The 16,976-nt window shown below is 39.6% G+C and overlaps 5 protein-coding genes across 10 annotated transcripts in view; 4 read left to right on the top strand and 1 right to left on the bottom strand.

Moving 5' to 3' along the window:
- Positions 1 to 2,858, top strand: part of LOC106308530 — a 15,344-nt gene extending 12,486 nt beyond the window's left edge. For 2 of the 4 annotated variants that reach the window (XM_013745694.1, XM_013745689.1), the window contains exons 3-10: positions 193 to 356; positions 481 to 577; positions 672 to 779; positions 860 to 1,033; positions 1,209 to 1,414; positions 2,078 to 2,147; positions 2,356 to 2,580; positions 2,668 to 2,858. In XM_013745694.1, the coding sequence (XP_013601148.1) occupies positions 1,287 to 1,414; positions 2,078 to 2,147; positions 2,356 to 2,580; positions 2,668 to 2,733 (489 nt within the window). In that variant the 5' untranslated portion in view covers positions 193 to 356; positions 481 to 577; positions 672 to 779; positions 860 to 1,033; positions 1,209 to 1,286 and the 3' untranslated portion in view covers positions 2,734 to 2,858. The other 2 variants (XM_013745684.1, XM_013745700.1) reach the window with 2 other exon arrangements.
- Positions 2,859 to 2,926: 68 nt separating this feature from the next.
- Positions 2,927 to 7,163, bottom strand: LOC106308497 (ribosome biogenesis ATPase RIX7-like). 2 transcript variants are annotated; one of them, XM_013745659.1, is made up of 14 exons: positions 6,827 to 7,163; positions 6,551 to 6,672; positions 6,367 to 6,455; positions 6,244 to 6,279; positions 6,056 to 6,149; positions 5,921 to 5,963; positions 5,693 to 5,793; positions 5,025 to 5,583; positions 4,502 to 4,586; positions 4,301 to 4,432; positions 3,657 to 4,225; positions 3,444 to 3,579; positions 3,161 to 3,361; positions 2,927 to 3,088 (listed from the first exon to the last, which is right to left on the bottom strand). In XM_013745659.1, the coding sequence occupies exons 1-14, from the start codon at positions 7,039 to 7,041 to the stop codon at positions 2,975 to 2,977; spliced, it is 2,496 nt and encodes an 831-aa protein (XP_013601113.1). In that variant the 5' UTR covers positions 7,042 to 7,163; the 3' UTR covers positions 2,927 to 2,974. The 2 variants fall into 2 exon arrangements, with proteins under 2 accessions (XP_013601113.1, XP_013601118.1); XM_013745664.1 differs by having other exon boundaries at positions 4,307 to 4,432.
- An 800-nt stretch (positions 7,164 to 7,963) lies between these two features.
- Positions 7,964 to 10,466, top strand: LOC106326919 (S-type anion channel SLAH2-like). 2 transcript variants are annotated; one of them, XM_013764894.1, is made up of 6 exons: positions 7,964 to 8,130; positions 8,234 to 8,460; positions 8,536 to 8,629; positions 8,923 to 9,693; positions 9,796 to 9,827; positions 9,910 to 10,466. In XM_013764894.1, exons 2-6 carry the CDS (start codon positions 8,258 to 8,260, stop codon positions 10,259 to 10,261), a joined length of 1,452 nt encoding a protein of 483 aa, XP_013620348.1. In that variant the 5' UTR covers positions 7,964 to 8,130; positions 8,234 to 8,257; the 3' UTR covers positions 10,262 to 10,466. The 2 variants fall into 2 exon arrangements, with proteins under 2 accessions (XP_013620348.1, XP_013620340.1); XM_013764886.1 differs by having other exon boundaries at positions 8,234 to 8,629.
- A 2,806-nt stretch (positions 10,467 to 13,272) lies between these two features.
- LOC106296513 lies at positions 13,273 to 15,039 on the top strand. The gene is made up of 4 exons (XM_013732662.1): positions 13,273 to 13,717; positions 13,798 to 14,341; positions 14,385 to 14,515; positions 14,829 to 15,039. The coding sequence occupies exons 1-4, from the start codon at positions 13,337 to 13,339 to the stop codon at positions 14,883 to 14,885; spliced, it is 1,113 nt and encodes a 370-aa protein (XP_013588116.1). The 5' UTR covers positions 13,273 to 13,336; the 3' UTR covers positions 14,886 to 15,039.
- LOC106332559 lies at positions 14,921 to 16,161 on the top strand. The gene is made up of 3 exons (XM_013771035.1): positions 14,921 to 15,045; positions 15,316 to 15,397; positions 15,475 to 16,161. The coding sequence occupies exons 1-3, from the start codon at positions 14,921 to 14,923 to the stop codon at positions 16,159 to 16,161; spliced, it is 894 nt and encodes a 297-aa protein (XP_013626489.1).
- The last annotated feature ends 815 nt before the right edge of the window (positions 16,162 to 16,976 follow it).

Here is a 16,976-nt window from a genome sequence, read left to right as displayed (position 1 = left end):
TGCTGAGCCGAACGTACTTCAGTCGATGATGATCGACTAAAAGTACTCGAGAGTCAAGCCGAGAGACCTGACTCTCGAGCCGACCGATCGAGCCGTCGTTCCTCCTAACTCGGGCCAGGCCTTCCTATTCCTCGGGCCTTGTGGGATGGTCAAATCCATCCTCTACACTGATGTTACGTTTTGATGTTCAAGTTTCATTAGGATCACAGAAGATAATTGGCAGAGCGTGAGTTCGAAGCGCTTAAGGATAGAGTTTCGGGAAAGAGGTTTTTACGCGTGTATCCTGTTTAAACGCTACCCTTCCGTTGTCGCAACTATCAACCTTAGCTTCTGAAGACTTGACCTCAGTATGTAAGGTCTGTTTATTCAATTGGTCTTCTTGTTTTACATGTTCATCTCTGTTAAGAGTTAGTAAGGTAGACTTCACATTTCGGTTGTCTATGCTTCATTTGCTTTAGCTGTCGGTAAAATTTTTATCAGTTCTCTGATGGGATAGAAGATAGAGTTGTGGTGGGGAGCCTTGATTCTTAACCAATGTCGTTGGCTTCCTGATGAAATCTCTGGAACTAAACCAGAGGTATTTTTGTATGCTAAACTTAAATCTGATGATTGTAGACAAAGTGAGAAGCGCTTATAGTCCCTTTTTTTTTTGTTTTTTTTTTTTAATGTAGATTTTGCTAGGGCGTACTTGAGCAACGTCTGTGTTGCCAGAGAGCTGCATCGTAACGGAGTTGGTTACAAACTCAATGAAAAGTCTAAAGTAGTTGCTAGAGAATGGGGTAAGAAATGTTTTCATCAAACCCATCACACTTTCGAAATTGGACTTGTAAGAAAAAGAGAGTTGTGATATATGGCTCAGGGATAACGGATATGTACGTGCATGTGACGGTCAACAATGAAGCAGCGAAGAGGCTATACATGAAAAGTTGGTTCGAGCAAGAGAGCGCTGAGCCAGCGTGGCAAGCTCTATACCTCAACAAGCCACAACGGCTCCTCCTCTCCCTTCCTATTACCTCCTGATCCATGTCCAGATGTAAATCTTTTCATTTGTCCAATTTTTATCCATATTCTTGGCAGTCAATTTGCATAGACGAGAAGTGTTTTGGTGTTAGTCTACTCACTGCCGTGTATACAAATTGGAACTTTTATTGGATAATGGATAAGGTTTAAAGATATTCTTGTATTCTTTCTTTCTTGTTGGTGGACAGAAACGGCAGCGTTTTCCACTGGCCATTTGGTTTCGTTTACCGAACCATATAAAACAGCGTAAAGCGCTTGGAAAAAATATGAAAGGCTTAGAAATGGTGGTGACGTCTTTCTCTTCAACGCCTCCTATCTTCTTCTCCTCCTCCCCGCTTTCTTCTTCGAATCTCCATGGACGCTTCACGATCCCTTCCTCTCCCTCTTCTCTCTTGTAAGTCTCTCTTTTCATTTTCTCATTCACGTGTTTACTACTTCCATCTCTCCGTTCTCTAATTCTGGTGAAGTTTTGAACTTTCGGAATGAACAGCGTTATGTAGTGTTCTGCCTGGTAATTTTTAGTGTTCAGGGTTATGATTTTCTGCTGTTATGCGCCACTAAATTGTCTGTTTTTTAAATTTGAATTTGTATAACCAACTATTAAGTTTGGGTAACTGCCACTAGTGAGCTTTCTCCAACTGTGATTTTGATTTCTTTTTCCTGTGTAAATGAATGTTGGAACTGTGTTTTTTTACTGGTTGGGTTAAGATGTTGTTTATGTGTATTGCCTGGTAACGGTTTAGTTGTTCCATTTTGGATCTGTTTCATGTCACATATCATACTTGTAATGTGAATGTATGCTCTTGCGTTTGGGACAAGTTTACTTATTGTTGTTACCCATCTCTTCACACTCTTTTGGTGTATTTGTTTAATTAGAACCATTGATTATTATTTTTTTCACGGGAATAAGCATTCCCCTTTTTCTGCATCTTGCTTTTCTTTTTCATGCTTATATGTCCGTACCTTGTCTCTTGAATTATTTTATGAAAATTTTCTATCTAAGCTAGTAATAAGATCATAATACCGTTGTATGTTTTTTCATTAACGGACTAAGAAGACACCAAGATGCGAAGGTGGTGGGAACAAGGGTCAGAGGTGGAGCAGTTCGAGTCCTAGCAAATCCAAATGTATGACCTTAGCCTCTTTTTGCCGTGATAGATTATCTGTTCCATACGCAAATAAATGGTCAAAAACTAAACAAAAGGATGCAGCTCTCCGTTATACTTTATTATCCCTTGTTAGTGCTAGTAGGATGGTTAAGTCTGAGGAAACTGTGAATGGTTGCTGAGTGTCCAATGAGTTTACAAGTTTCTTCCATACCGAGTGTTCTTGTAGGCATCATCCCCTCCTCCGGGGAGAGTAAAGGCCAAAAAAGAAGTAATCATGGTAGACCCTCTTGAGGCCAAGCGGCTAGCTAGTAAGCAAATGGAAGAGATCAAAGGCAAAGAGAGGCAACAGCGAAGGCGCGAAATAGAAGCTATAAACGGAGCCTGGGCAATCATAGGGCTCTTGATAGGGCTTGTCATCGAAGCTCAAACAGGAAAGGGTATTCTAGCTCAGGTATTTTTATTCTTTAACTTCTCTCAGTCTTGCTGAGACAAGAAAAGGCTTTTAACTAAGAAGTTGGTTTGGTTATTATAAATGCAGTTGGCTGGCTATTGGTCTGCGGTTATGCATCTATTCACTTCATCAACACAGAATCTCCCACAGTAAACCAAAAACCGTATACTATGTTTTGTTGAGTTTCATTGATGTTGTTCATGTAATCTTTAGCAAGAGCATTCAGCAAGACATAAACAGTTAAACTTTATATTAATAAGATTGAAGTGATAAATTAACTGTACATGTTTTATTTACAGAATAATGTTTAATAAGGTAATACTAATTAATGGAATATCAGACACAGAGAGATGAAAACTTTGTGGGAGATGTATAGAGGAGTGTTTTAGGGCTATTAAAGAAAGTAAGAGAGCTGTTCCTTCTTCCTGGAGCCTCCTTCTCCATACAAATCATTCCACTGCTTTAGTTCATTCATCCCTGCTCCTTTTGCTGCAAAACTAGCAGCAACCTGCAAATGCAAATCAATTAGCTTTTCTTTTCTGCACAAGATCATCAAACACAGCTAAGTGTCTTAACTTACCTGGCTTTTAGCTACTCCCATGTCTTCCATGCTCAAAGCTCTCAGCGTTATGACTCTCTCCTCAGATGCTTCTTCTTTTTCTTCGGAACCCTCTTCACTACTCTTCTCTGCTTCATCTCTCTTCTTCCTCTCCTGGTCTTTCAAGCACTCCTGCTTTATCAACTCCCTTACAGGTCGATATGCAGCTGTTGTGCAAAAGTTCTGTTTGTATAACATTCACTATAATCAGTCCATGAAGAGAAGATTCAGGTATAGGTAAAGCGAGATGAGAATCGTGTCAAACCTTGAGGTCACTTCCACTGTATCCATCTGTCATCTGCGCAAGCTCATGGAAGTCAAGATTTTCTGTTTTCTCTTTTGACAATAAGGTTCTCAAGATCTTCTCCCTGCTCTCCACCGATGGAAGACCCACCATGATTCTGTTTCCCAACAAAAGCTGGAGTTAGTACAACTCAAGTTCAGGGTTTCAAGTGAAAGAAGTACAAGATCCATTTACCTTCTCTCAAACCTCCTAATGATGGCTTCATCTAGATCAAAAGGCCTGTTAGTTGCAGCAAGAACAAGAATCTTATCACCTGAATTCGACATAAGCCCATCCCAATGTGTCATGAACTCATTTTTAATCTTCCTCATAGCTTCATGCTCTCCAACTCTTGTCCTCTGCCCCAACATGCTATCAACTTCATCTACAAATATAATAGTTGGAGACACTTTGGCTGCTAAGGTGAACAAAGCTCTCACATTCTTCTCGTCTTCTCCAAACCATTTTGAAGTGATTGTAGACATTGAGACGTTTATGAAACTAGCTCCAGCTTCGTTGGCAATGGCCTTTGCCATCATAGTTTTACCAGTACCAGGTGGTCCAAAGAGGAGGATACCCCTGCAGGGCTTGAGGAGACCACCTTTGAAAAGGTCAGGCCTACGGAGAGGAAGCATTACAAGCTCTTGAAGTGATTCTTTGGTTTCATCTAGTGAGCCTATATCAGCAAAGGTCACACCAATCTCATTTGCTGGGATAACTTCTGGTCTTATCCGCTTCTCAAATTCATTATCAGGAGCCACCTCCTACAAAACCAAAACCTGTAAGGTAAGGCAAATACATTTGAGATATGAATGTTTGAATAGTATGTTTTAGTTTACATTTACAGGTGCTTTTGGAGGTAGGGGACATTCATTCTTTGCTGCAGGAATCGATCTTTCTAAATCATTTTTGTTTTCAGAAACCGTCTCAGATTTGGACTCACTCTTTACTATCTCTTCACCTTCTTCTCCCTGCACCAGGGCCAGTAATATTTAAGTTACTTTAAGATTTGAAAAGCACATGGTCAGAGATGTGAATACCTTGGAGTCAGTGTTTCTATCCAGCTTCAAGGAGCCCTCAGGGTATCTGCTACCTTCCTGGAATATACTCAGTCCATGGGACAAGCTGGTGCAGAACCGTTTAATCAGAAGGTGTAAAAAAATTTGTGTTGAAGAGATTAGGCCTGCGGATTTTGTCCAAACTGAACCAGCCGATCCGAACCGAAATTTTTGATTTTCGGTTCAGTTTCGGTTTTGAGTCTTGTTTGGTTCGATATGGTTTTGAAAAATTATTCAACTTTCGGTTTGTTTTTTGATTATTATTATTTTTAAATAAACGAAAATAGTCGAAATTAACCAAAAATATTCAATATTTTTTAGAAAATTATACCAAATTCTAACCAAAAACCAAAAAGTATATCGGTTTTTAGAAACAAAATTCAAAATCAAGATTAACAGAAAATCCTAACCGAATCAATTTTCCCGGTTCACTTCGGTGGGATTGTGGCCAAACCAAATAAACCGAAACCGCAGGCGTAAAAGAGACCATTATTATTCCTAGTACCTGTTGGAAGATATTACAAGCCTCCCGTTTTTGTATTCAGGTTCTTTATTGTTCATCAGATGGTAAGAGATTGCAGAAACAACAATCTCCTCAATGTGGCTGCTTAGGAAAATTGTATCCGCATGGCATATGGAACCTAAGTCATCACATTCGAGATCATTAGCCGCAAGAACCTCAGCTATGTGGTTCTTGTTGTCCTGAAACTGAATCAGTTTCATGTCATCTTCAAATCTAGTTTTCCAGCTCATGAGCTGAGATTCATCCTCTGGGGGTCTGATCTCGATGTTGTAAGGAAACAAAGCAGAAATGCCTTCTCCTACTTCTTGGCAGTCATCTTCGGGTTCTAATAGTCTTGATCCGAGAAGTAAAACAGGACCAGAAAGCTTAGTCAAGAGCCTCTGGAACAACTTGTAGAACCTTTCTGACTGAATAAGCTTCTCAACGTCCCTTAGGTATATTATTATGGGATTGGTTTCAGAAACCGAAACCAAGACCTTGTAAAGTGACTGAAGGAAAAGTTTCTCATCAAAGCACAAGTTTGTACTGCGTTTGCTTGAAGCTAGAAATGTGTATAACAGGAAAAAAAAAATAAGAACAAGAGGTATAGATTTTAAGAGGCTTCAGGCCTAATTTGACGTAAGAAGGGAAAGAAGAAGATGGTTCCACACCTGAAACAGAACTTGCAGAGCGGGAAGATATGCTACTAATATCAGAAGCAGCAGAAGCATTTCGCTTCAGTCGATTAGGATGACTTGAGCCTTCAAAGCCCCTGGTACTTCAAAGGAACTAGTGAGCTTACATAAAACATATAAAGCTACCTCTTCCAGCTTTTATTAAAAGCCGCCAAGAGAGTTTCAAGCTACACCAAGAAGGAAAAAAGAAGAAGCAAAATGTACCTTGAGGTAAGATCGTTGCCACTAGTGAGCCTACGCAAGGTCCCTACCATTTACAACAAGTCAATAATGCTCACACTTGAGGTATATTAGGGGGAAAAGCAATTTTAAGGCCAAGGATTTTGATAATGTATGTACCTCTTGTTTCTTCCCTTTGGGTGAGCATGGAGAAAGACTCCATCAAATTAGACATTTTGTCTAATGTCATCTCAGAAATAGACCTCTTGTGACACTAGCAAACAATAGGAATGAAACAAAAAACACAATAACCGTCTGTACAAAAGACAAAGTTAAGCTACAAAGCATATGATCACAAAGTAACGTACAGGTTCCTTCTTGATGCATCCGTACTTGCTTTGCATCTGTATCAATGAGCAAGAAAAGATAAAAGCTTAGAAACTCTTCTTTTGTTGGAAATAATTAAAACTATATGCAACAGTTATTATCACCTTAATAGAGAAGTCGGTTACATCTAGTAGCAATAGTTTTGATTCAAAATAATGAGCCAATGCTTTTGCAAGCATTTGCTGATAGAATTCTGCAGGAAAAGAGAGACAAGACCAAAGTTACACTAGATTTGGATAATATCAAGGAGACAAAAGGTTGGAACACAAAAGTACGAGAGATGTTTACCAGCAGGTCCAGATAGAAGAATAGCCTTACTCGCAGGTGCAAGATTACGTGTGTGCTTGGAGATATCGAACTGCTTCAGGTGAACATAAGCTGCACTTGTCAATAAAAGCCGAGTTTTCTCGCTGCAACATCAAATATAAATTTAACATTTGTACCAAAAAAAAAACATCATATATAAAACATCATCAGTATTCAGTAGAATAATATTGGCTCCAACAAAATCAAATAAATGCATCTTTCTTGTAGGAGAAGCAATGTTAATGTGGTTGTTTTGACCTAAGGAAGTAAGGAAACTCATCGAAAGTGACACTACTTTCTCTTCCATCAACAATCTGCCTCACCAACTCTTGCTCAATCTTTTCTCCTGTAAGCTCATCCTCTGCAGCAACCGAGCCGTTTGCCCATTTACCTAAACCTTGACCTGACGCTAGCCCGAGACCTAGCCCAACACCAACGCCTAACGCTGAAAACAACACGCTCTTCTGCTCCATTTATTCCAAACAAATCCTCTGTTCAAACTCAAAAGCATTCCCTAATAAAAAATGTGGTCTTTGTATTTTTATTTTTTTTTCCTTTCTCAAATAACCAAGTTTGTTTTGCTCTCAAGTTTTTGTAGTGGATGATTTGTTTTTGCGGTAAATAAGAATGTGGTGGATGATGGAGAATACAAATAGGTTTCATGGGTGTGGGACGATCGTCCTCTATCTATAGAAATGCTTGCATTAACTCTTATGGTCGTTAACCCTTTTGCCGGGAAAATCAACCATTTGGAAAGTTTTTAATAAAAATAGACTAGGAGGATATATTGATTTCTTAAGAAAATAGTATTTGAAAGGCCCATTACTGTTCTATGATTAATTAGTATTTGTAAGCCCAACATTATTGTAACACATAACTAATTTAATGTACTCCGAACAAGGCAGAAAAATCATAAGCACAAACTGTTTTATATTAAATTCATGAATAAAAACATAGAATATTCGACTTCATTTTGAATGTACGGATAATAGTGGAAAACACAGACGCGGCTACCCGAGAGGGCAAAGAGCTACTTCTTTCGTTGACTATTTGACTTTGGAGTCCAAACACAAATTCGAAGGAACAATTATCGCCGAATTTCTTAACCTGATTGTTTGTATATTTTACGCGAAGGTTCTTGTATACTCTTCACAGTCGTTTATATTGTTGCACTAATAGTAATAGGTTCTTTTGGCAATAGCATGGGACAAATCTCGGACCAAAAATCACCGCTTGATGAAGCACAGAACAGATAAGACAATTAAAAGTGCTTGTAGACAACGCAGTACTAGTCAAAACACAACTGCTTGAATACAAACAAAAGTGCAAAGACATCAAACTTTATCTTTCTTTCTTTCGACAGCTATAAAACTTTATCTGAACAGCACTTTATCTTTACGTAACTATCCCGTTCTACCGCACATATACAGTATATTCTGGTCTCTCGGTGGACTTAATTGACTTATATATGGGGGGCAGCCACTGTCCCCTGCCCATACCTAATCACTACTCTGTTCTTCACGCTGATCAGATCTACATCTTCTGTTTCCATCACTTTCTCTGTAAGTATATATGGTTTTTGTGTTAAATACAGATAACCTAGTAGATAGTATAGTAGTATGTATCTTTGAATGTAACGTATTTGGATGATCTTTATGAGTGCAGTTTATGTACTAAATCAGAGAAACGATGAATAATACGAGATCGGCTAGTTCTTCAGTTTCTCCAGCAACTCCAGATCTATTAGACAACCATCGTCAATCGAGTTGTGGAGAGTTCTCACGATTAGAGAAACGAATGGGACCCAGGAACATGACGTTTCACTCGAAGTCTATGCCTAGAGGTTCCATGTTTCTTGACCAAGAAGCTTTTAGGAGCTCGCACGACAAGAGGTATGACCTATTCAGGACCATGTCAGGGAAGCTCGAACGTCAGATATCGAATTTACGTGGAAAACCTATTGACAGCTCGTTGCAGGAGGAGGATAAAGAGATCACTGAATCTCTACCCGCTGATAGATTCTTTGACGCTCTTCACGGTCCTGAACTTGAAACTCTCAAGGTATATTATTCTTGTCCTTGTTCTTGATTTTTTTTGTTACTTCAAACACGAATTAACTTTGAAGAAAGCAAACACATATCGAGTCAAATATCCGTTTAGAATTTATTTATATATTATGTGAAGAAATATTTATAATCCTTACACTCGTACTTTAAAGCTGATATATTTTTAAGAAACCATTTTTATTAACTAAAGTTACTTTTCTTAATTCTGAATAGTTTTTTTTTACGGGTGCACAAAGATTTAAAGTTACTTCAAGAAGTTTATGATGTTTTGTATTGGTGAAAGAACAGGAGAAGGAGAAGATAGTTTTGCCTGAGGACAAAACGTGGCCGTTTCTTCTACGCTTTCCAATAACATCGTACGGGATGTGTCTTGGAGTAAGCAGTCAAGCCATCATGTGGAAGACCTTAGCAACCACAAACGCTGAGAGATTCTTGCACTTGACGCAAGTGGTCAACCACGTGCTTTGGTGGATCTCTCTCGTCCTCCTCGTCGCCGTCTCCATTACTTACCTCTTCAAAACCATTTTCTTCTTCCAGGCGGTTCGCAGAGAATTCAAGCATCCGATCCGAGTCAACTTCTTCTTCGCTCCTCTCATATCAGTCCTCTTCATGGCACTTGGAATCCCACATTCCATCACCTCGAATCTTCCCTCTATGCTTTGGTACTTCTTGATGGCTCCGGTCTTGTTTCTTGAAATGAAGATTTACGGGCAGTGGATGTCTGGAGGACAAAGACGCCTCTCCAAAGTTGCTAATCCTACGAATCACCTTGCCATTATTGGAAACTTCGCCGGAGCACTTCTTGGAGCATCAATGGGGTTGGAAGAAGGACCAATGTTTTTCTTTGCCGTTGGTTTGGCTTATTATTTGGTCTTGTTTGTGACTCTCTATCAGAGACTTCCCACAAACGAGACATTACCTAAAGAGCTCCACCCTGTCTTTTTCCTCTTCGTGGCTGCACCGGCTGTCGCTTCAATGGCTTGGACACAGCTTTGTGGCTCTTTCGATCTTGGTTCCCGCTTTTACTACTTCATTTCCTTGTTCTTGTACTTCTCTCTGGTAATTTTCTTCTTCACTAACAAAGTTGTAGTGAAAACAAAGCAAAGTTGCTTGCTACACAAGAAATGTTAATCACTTCACTTGTTGTGGTTCTTCTTTCAGGTTGTGCGGATCAACTTTTTCCGTGGATTCAAGTTAGTTATTTATAACTAATTATAAGTCTAGAAACCAAATAAATTAAATGTAATCTGATTTTTATATATTGTGAAATGGCAGATTCTCGCTAGCTTGGTGGGCTTACACGTTTCCTATGACGGCGGTGGCCACTGCGACGATAAAATACTCAGGGGAAGTCACCGGAGTAGCAACTCAGGTCTTGTCGATTGTGATGTCTGGAGCAGCAACTCTGATGGTGATAGGTGTCCTGGTATTGACGGTGGTGCACGCTTTTGTGAAATGTGATCTCTTCCCTAATGACGTTGCCATTGCAATAAGTGCTGAGCAACCGAAGCAGAAGAAATGGTTCAAGCAGCTCAAAAATGGAAGTTTTGGACTTAAGGTTTCGGACAAAGAAGATAATCAAATAGATGTGGAAGCCCCTCCTTTATTAAATGCACACACGGTTTAGTTAACCATATCATCTAGCTTAGCAGTATAAAACAAAGTATAATAAAGCAGAAGGCAGCAACTAAGAAAAACTCTCTAGGGAGGGAGGATACTGGATTACTGGTTGCAAGCTCCTCAAATTTAGGCATGGGTGTTTTACAACTACTATTTTTGTCATGTCTTTGACAAGATCTAAGAAAACATCGCTGCAGCCGCTAAATCTATTTCCTCAAACTCAATCCCTTGCTTAAAAACTAATGTTATCATCAGAGGTAGAAGAATCCAGGGCCGGTTCATTAGGGGTACAAGCGATGTGACCGTCCCGGGACCAAGCCCGTGTCTCCCGTATAATAATAATTAAAGGATCCAATTTTTTTATAAATCTATATTTTTATATATAAAAAAATCAAAAATATAATACATAAAATTGAAAAGGACCCAAAATTTTTTGATATGTATATAATTTTATTTTCATTACAAAATATTAATGATTTAAATTTTAAAGGGTAAAAAAAAAATTGCCCTAAGACCCCGAACAGAACAGTGTTGAGCCGGGCCCGGACGAATCCATGTTCTGGATTCTTATTCTTATCGTTTGTATTTTTATTTACATATCATCAGTTTGTCATATCTTTGTAACTAATAGAGACATCCAATCACTGGAGCTTCTCAAGTATTTTGCTTCATGCAAATCTTCCAGAAACACTATAATAAAGTACCAAGACACGAATATGATCACCAAGTGTATCTTAAACCTCTCTTTTAACACAATATTTTTTCTTTTTATGTTTGTATCAATTTTATTTTTCTGATGCATAAAACATTTGTTGACTCAACTATTTTTTTGTGCATTTGTTGACTCGAGTATTGCTTACAATATTTTGTAGACCGGTAAATGTGTTTCCTTGTCTGGACCTTCTAGTTAAATTGATACATATGTGAATTGTGCAAATTTTGGGCCAGGAAAGTGGGCTTGACATGGGTCATCAGTCATCACCATCAACTAATTCTAATTAACACTTAAATATTATGTTGTTCTAATATAATTTTGCAAAGCTTATTCATTCCAACCAAACCAAATTTCCTTAACTAATGAGACGCAAAGAAAACCCCAAATTTATCAGAAAATGCAAAGAGTTCAAACAAGCCTCTTGTACAAGTCTCTTATGATGTACATGTACGTAAAGAAAAACTCATGGTCACATCAACCATTGACTCCATGGGGAATCTTTGAAAGCAAGGAAATGGACGCCAGATGATTCGTTTACAAAAAGTGATACTACAACTCTCAGCCGTCGGATTATACGAGTTATTAAGACTTAAAACGACGTCGCGTACGATGTGAATGGAGCAATCGGCGGCCACATGATAGGAAGGAACGAAGCGCGTTTTTTATACAGTAGTATAACTTTTGATACCGTAAGTGCAACGCGAAGTTAGGCCCACCCAAAAACAAATAGGAAAAATTGCTAAAAGAGAACAAGAAAACATCATAGTTGTCCCTGTAGTATAAATCCAATTTCAAGTTATCCATATAGTATAATGTTTTCCATAATACCAAAAGTAACCTCTAATTAATTCCCTTAATTTATTAAACATAATTAATTGTATTTAAAAAAATATGATAATGTTGGTTTAATAAAGTTGCCGGGAAAAAAAAAAATCAGAACAAAAAGTGTAGAAACATTTGATTTCCCTAACCCTAAAAACTTCTTCTTCTTGGTCTCTCCGCCTCTCTCTTCAACGGCGAAGAACATGGCGATTGTGTCTGCTTAGTTGTGTTCCCTCCGGTGAAATCAACGACGGAAACCACCGAAGCTTCTCTATCATCCTCTCCGTCTCTCCGCCTATCCGCTTCTCTCCACCTCTCTCCGCTTCTCGCGACCTCTCCTCTTCTCTCTGCCTCTCTCCGCGTCTCTCCTCCTCTCGCCGCCTCGTCGCTTCTCTCCATCTCTCTCCACCTTTCCGCTTCTCGCGACCTCTCCTCTTCTCTCCGCCTCTCTCCGCGTCTCTCCTCCTCTCGCCGCCTCGTCGCTTCTCTCCATCTCTCTCCACCTTTCCGCTTCTCGCGACCTCTCCTCTTCTCTCCGCCTCTCTCCGCGTCTCTCCTCCTCTCGCCGCCTCGTCACTTCTATCCACCTCTCTCCGCCTCTCCGCTTCTCGCGACCTCTCCGCTTCTCTCCGCCTCACTCCGCGTCACTTCTCCTCTCGCCGCCTCGTCGATTCTATCCGCCTTTATCCGCGTATCTCCTCCTCTTCCCGCCGCGTCGCTTCGTGACGGTTCTCTCTGCTTCTCTCTTTCTCTGAAATCGCGTTAAGCTAAGGTATTACGTCCGATCTTTCTTTATTTCCTGTTCCTCGATTCGGTTATTATTTGATGTGTGTATGCGTTTTTGAATTGATTTCGTCTTAGTTTGCTGATTTGATTGCTAGATGGAGATTGACTTGTCTTATTTGATTAATAGATCAAATGTGTTTCTAAATTTGATTAGACGATGGTGTTTTGCTTTTCATTATTATCTTGTGTTTGGCTCAGTTTCACTCTTACGCTTGTTTCGGACGTTTGTTGATATTGTTGTTATGTCTTTTGGTGTTAACAACCATGTCTTTTATTATCTTTTGTAGATATGGAGCTTGAGCTACCCAAACGATTGTATGCAGAGGGTTCAGAACCTCGGGTTAAGAAGATCAACAACAGTTGCCGCATAGAATTTATCAGAGATCTTAAGAAAGCTATGTGTGCAGAGTACGATGATGTCAAGCGAGATCATGTTTTCACACATATCATGGCTATTGCCGAAAATGATCTCAAGTTCTCGGGGAAACTAGTGGATAGCTTCATATGTAGGCTGCTGATTACCTCAAAGCTGCATGAGAAGTGGTTTGTTTTTGCGAGGACGCCTCTCCGGTTTTCGCTTCAGGAGTACCATGCTGTGACAGGCCTCAAGATTACACGGGAAACTAACAGTGACGTAGTGAACTGGAAAAACGACGGGGTTTTTTTGGAGTAACCTACTGCAGATAGGTTAAGATCACCTTGCAGTCGATCAGAAAGGTTCATCTACAAGAAGTTCACACTTGGACGCGGCTTGATAGGATGAGGTTGATCTACTTGTGTGTAATAGTGGGTGTGGTGATGGGGAGAGATGAGAAGGTGTCCATCCCTCATATGTACATCAAGTTGGTGATGGATTTTGACAAGGTTCGGAAGTTCCATTGGGGTCTTCACTCGTATGATTTCCTGTTGAGTTCGATTGAGAAGGCAATGAAGAAGTTGGGTAAGAAGGAGAGCTACATTTTCGAGGGTTTCTCCTATGCTCTCCAGATTTGGATTATGGAGGCAATTCCTGATTTTGGAGAAATATTAGGCAGAAGAGTCTCAGACAGCTTCAAAGGTCCAAGGTGTGGCAATTGGAAAGGAGTTGCAAAAGTTTCTTATGAAGACATCATTGAGCTCGAGGACTCCTTAACTAAGAAGGTAACATTCTCTCTGTTTTTTTCTTTTATATGGTTGTTGTATATATTTTGTTTGGATTTTCATGTTTTAACTGTTTGCAGGATAACTTCTTCTCGGTCATATCAGTGACTGGTAATGGTGATGTGTTTCTAGATGCTCAGTACACAAGGGAGGGTGAGATGGAAGATGAACGAGTGGACCTTGTTTTGGGGAGGATCAGGAACAAGTATGATTGGAGCAACACAGACTGGCCAGTTTTAGACCCTGAAGAGTCTAAAATGGAGGAACCCGACTGCCATGATAGAGGGTCAGAAGCTGATAAGAGCGTGGATCATACGGACGTTGTAGCAGATGAGGAGACCTCTTCGGTTAAGGTTGCAGGAAAAGGCAAGAGAAAGTTTCTTGATGAAGGAGCAGAGACAAGAAAGAAGAAGGTGCTGTGTAAGCGATCAGCAGAAAAGTTTCTGACTTTTGGTCCTGAAACTATGAGTTTCATTGAGGGTCTTATCCGCACATCTGTCACTTCATTGGGAGATGTGCTCAGTATGCAAATGGCGAATATGGAGAGGGTGTTTACAGAGAGGATGGGGAAGATGGAGATTGATGTTTCACAGCTCAGGGACGCAATCAGTTTGATTGGTGAAGGAAACTATCCTAGCAAGAAAGAAGCTGAAGAAGCTCCGTGAAGGAAGCTATCCTAGTAAGAAAGAAACTGAAGAAGCTCCACTAAACAGCAAAGCCAAGGAAGCTCCACCTAAGAGCAAAGGCGCTCAAGCTCAACCTAAGCGCAAAGGCGATCAACCTACTCCAACAAAAAAGGTACTACCTAAGAGAAAGTGTAGAACTTGATGAACTTGGAACTACGATGCTTGAGTTAGGGTGTGCTAGGCTTATGGAACTTTATATTGACTGTGTAATATTATGTAATATGGAATGTGAAACTTTGTGTAATAGGTTTCTAAAGTGTAATATGTTTGAATGTTTGTGTATTAAACTCTATGAATGTAATGCTTTGTTTGTGTTATGAATAAATGGCTTCTTCTTATATGCATTGTTTTAAATTTTAATGAATAGGATGGGAAAAAAGATTGCTACAGAAACTAGGATTTTGATTTTGGATTGAGTACACAAGACTTGCGGGACCTGTCCCAAGCTACATTTGTTGACGGTTTTGATCTGTCTCAAGTGAAAGTTGAGACGTTAAGTAAATCGAAACCGTTTAACATGGCTCCACTGCAGTGGAATGATGAGCAAATAGATCGAACCAAAGAAGACTCGCCAGATGTCGCGTTGGTGTTTTTCCGTGAAGAGGATTGGGAAAAAGTTAGAATTTGGTCAACTTCCTCCACGTAAGTACTCTATTCTCATTCATCTGTCATGTATTGATATATTTTAAATAAAATGTATAATTGAGTGGAATGATGAGCAAATAGATCGAACCAAAGAAGACTCGCCAGATGTCGCGTTGGTGTTTTTCCGTGAAGAGGATTGGGAAAAAGTTAGAATTTGGTCAACTTCCTCCACGTAAGTACTCTATTCTCATTCATCTGTCATGTATTGATATATTTTAAATAAAATGTATAATTGTTTAATAATTTTATCATTGTATTTGGTTTCAGACGTCTACGGATTGGACCTGCCACTTTAGATTTTGAGATTGCTAATCGTCTTATGGATAAATCCGAGTGGGTTGATAGCTTGGTAAACTTTAGAGACTATTAGCTTCCATTTGTGTCTTTTAAATACATTGTGTGTGCTAAGATTTTCGAAATATGCAGGAGATTGACGCCGCAATGTACGTATTCCGGGAGAGAACATCTTTGAAACGATGGAGACCTCATCGTGTCGCCTTCATGACTGTCGTCTTCAGCAATATGATTAAAAAAGAGTATGGTCATTTAGAAGCTCAGGGTAGAAAGAGCTACATGCTTCATAATTTGCTACTGCAGTACGGTAAAGGGGTCCTTCCACCACATGGCAGGACACATGAGATATGGAATATAAATGTGGATCGGCTGTATGTCCATGTTTATGTCAGTGGGAATCATTGGATCGCCTTGTGCATCAGTTTCATGACGAGGAGCATTGATGTGTTCGACTGCTCGGGTAGGAAAAGGTACAAGGAGGTGGATGGGTTCGCAAACCTTATTCCGCGTATTGTCAAGGCAGTTCAGCCTATGAGACACCAGAAGGATTTCGCAGTCGGTGCATATACTGTTTCCTATGTCCCCGTTGGGAATCTGAATAAAAGTGCATGTGACTGTGGCGTCTATGCAGTGAAGTTCATTGAGTGCCATGCGCTTGGATTGGAGTTGTCGTTGTTGCATGATGGTAACATTATCGAAGCTCGCCACAGGATTTTATGGGATCTTTGGGAAGCAGCTAATGATCCGGAATTGATTGACAGGATGTCAAAGTATCAATCCCCAGAGTGTCTCTCTTCGACTGTAGAGGAGATTCTATGAGACTGCTTGGTTTCTAGTTCTAATGTAATGAACAAGATTGCTTAATCTGATGTAGAACTTCTAGTGTTTTATTATCATTTTTAGGAACAAGAATGCTTAGTCTATTGTACAACCTCTAGTGTTTTATTATGATTTTTAGGATCGACTCTTCTAATCTGATGTACATTTTGTGGTTTTATTATTAAGAGTTTTTAGCTGAAGAATGCTAGAATTTAACACTGTTTTAAATTAGAACCCTAACTAAAACCCTAAAATACCCTAAACGAAACCAAAACCCGGAACAAGACCACAATCAACCCTAGCATAAACCCTAAACATACCCTAAATGAAACCAAAACACGGAACAAGACTACAAGAACAGTTGTCAAAGCTGTTTTACTAGATCATCCCGTAGGAGTAAATAAATCGAATCAAATGTAATACACTTAACTTGGCTTCTTGTAAACCAGACTTTTGATCCAACTCAACAATCAAACCGGACCAGAACTAGATCCACAATATACCTAAAACCCGACATATTTAAGATCAACTCAGCAATGAAACCCGACTTTTCACATTTTTTCAGATCTTATTTTCCTTCAATCTCCTTTTTCTCTCTGAATCAGTTTCTCACACCCATGAATACTTCAAGGCGACATTCGTACGGGGTGCCATCTAGGTGCTGGTGCGGGAAAGGGGTTGTGATATTCTATTCGAGAACTGATGACAATCCTTACCGACGGTTCTATAGATGTGAAATAGGGGCACATGTTCATAGTCTGATTCGATTTTCGATTTGTTATGTTCTTTTTTTTGTCTGATTCGATTTGTTATGT

Source organism: Brassica oleracea, chromosome C1 (genome assembly GCF_000695525.1).
Source record: "Brassica oleracea var. oleracea cultivar TO1000 chromosome C1, BOL, whole genome shotgun sequence".
Lineage (NCBI taxonomy): Eukaryota > Viridiplantae > Streptophyta > Magnoliopsida > Brassicales > Brassicaceae > Brassica > Brassica oleracea.
The sequence above is the reverse complement of the archived record's forward strand: the minus strand, read 5'-3'. Positions and strand labels throughout refer to the sequence as shown.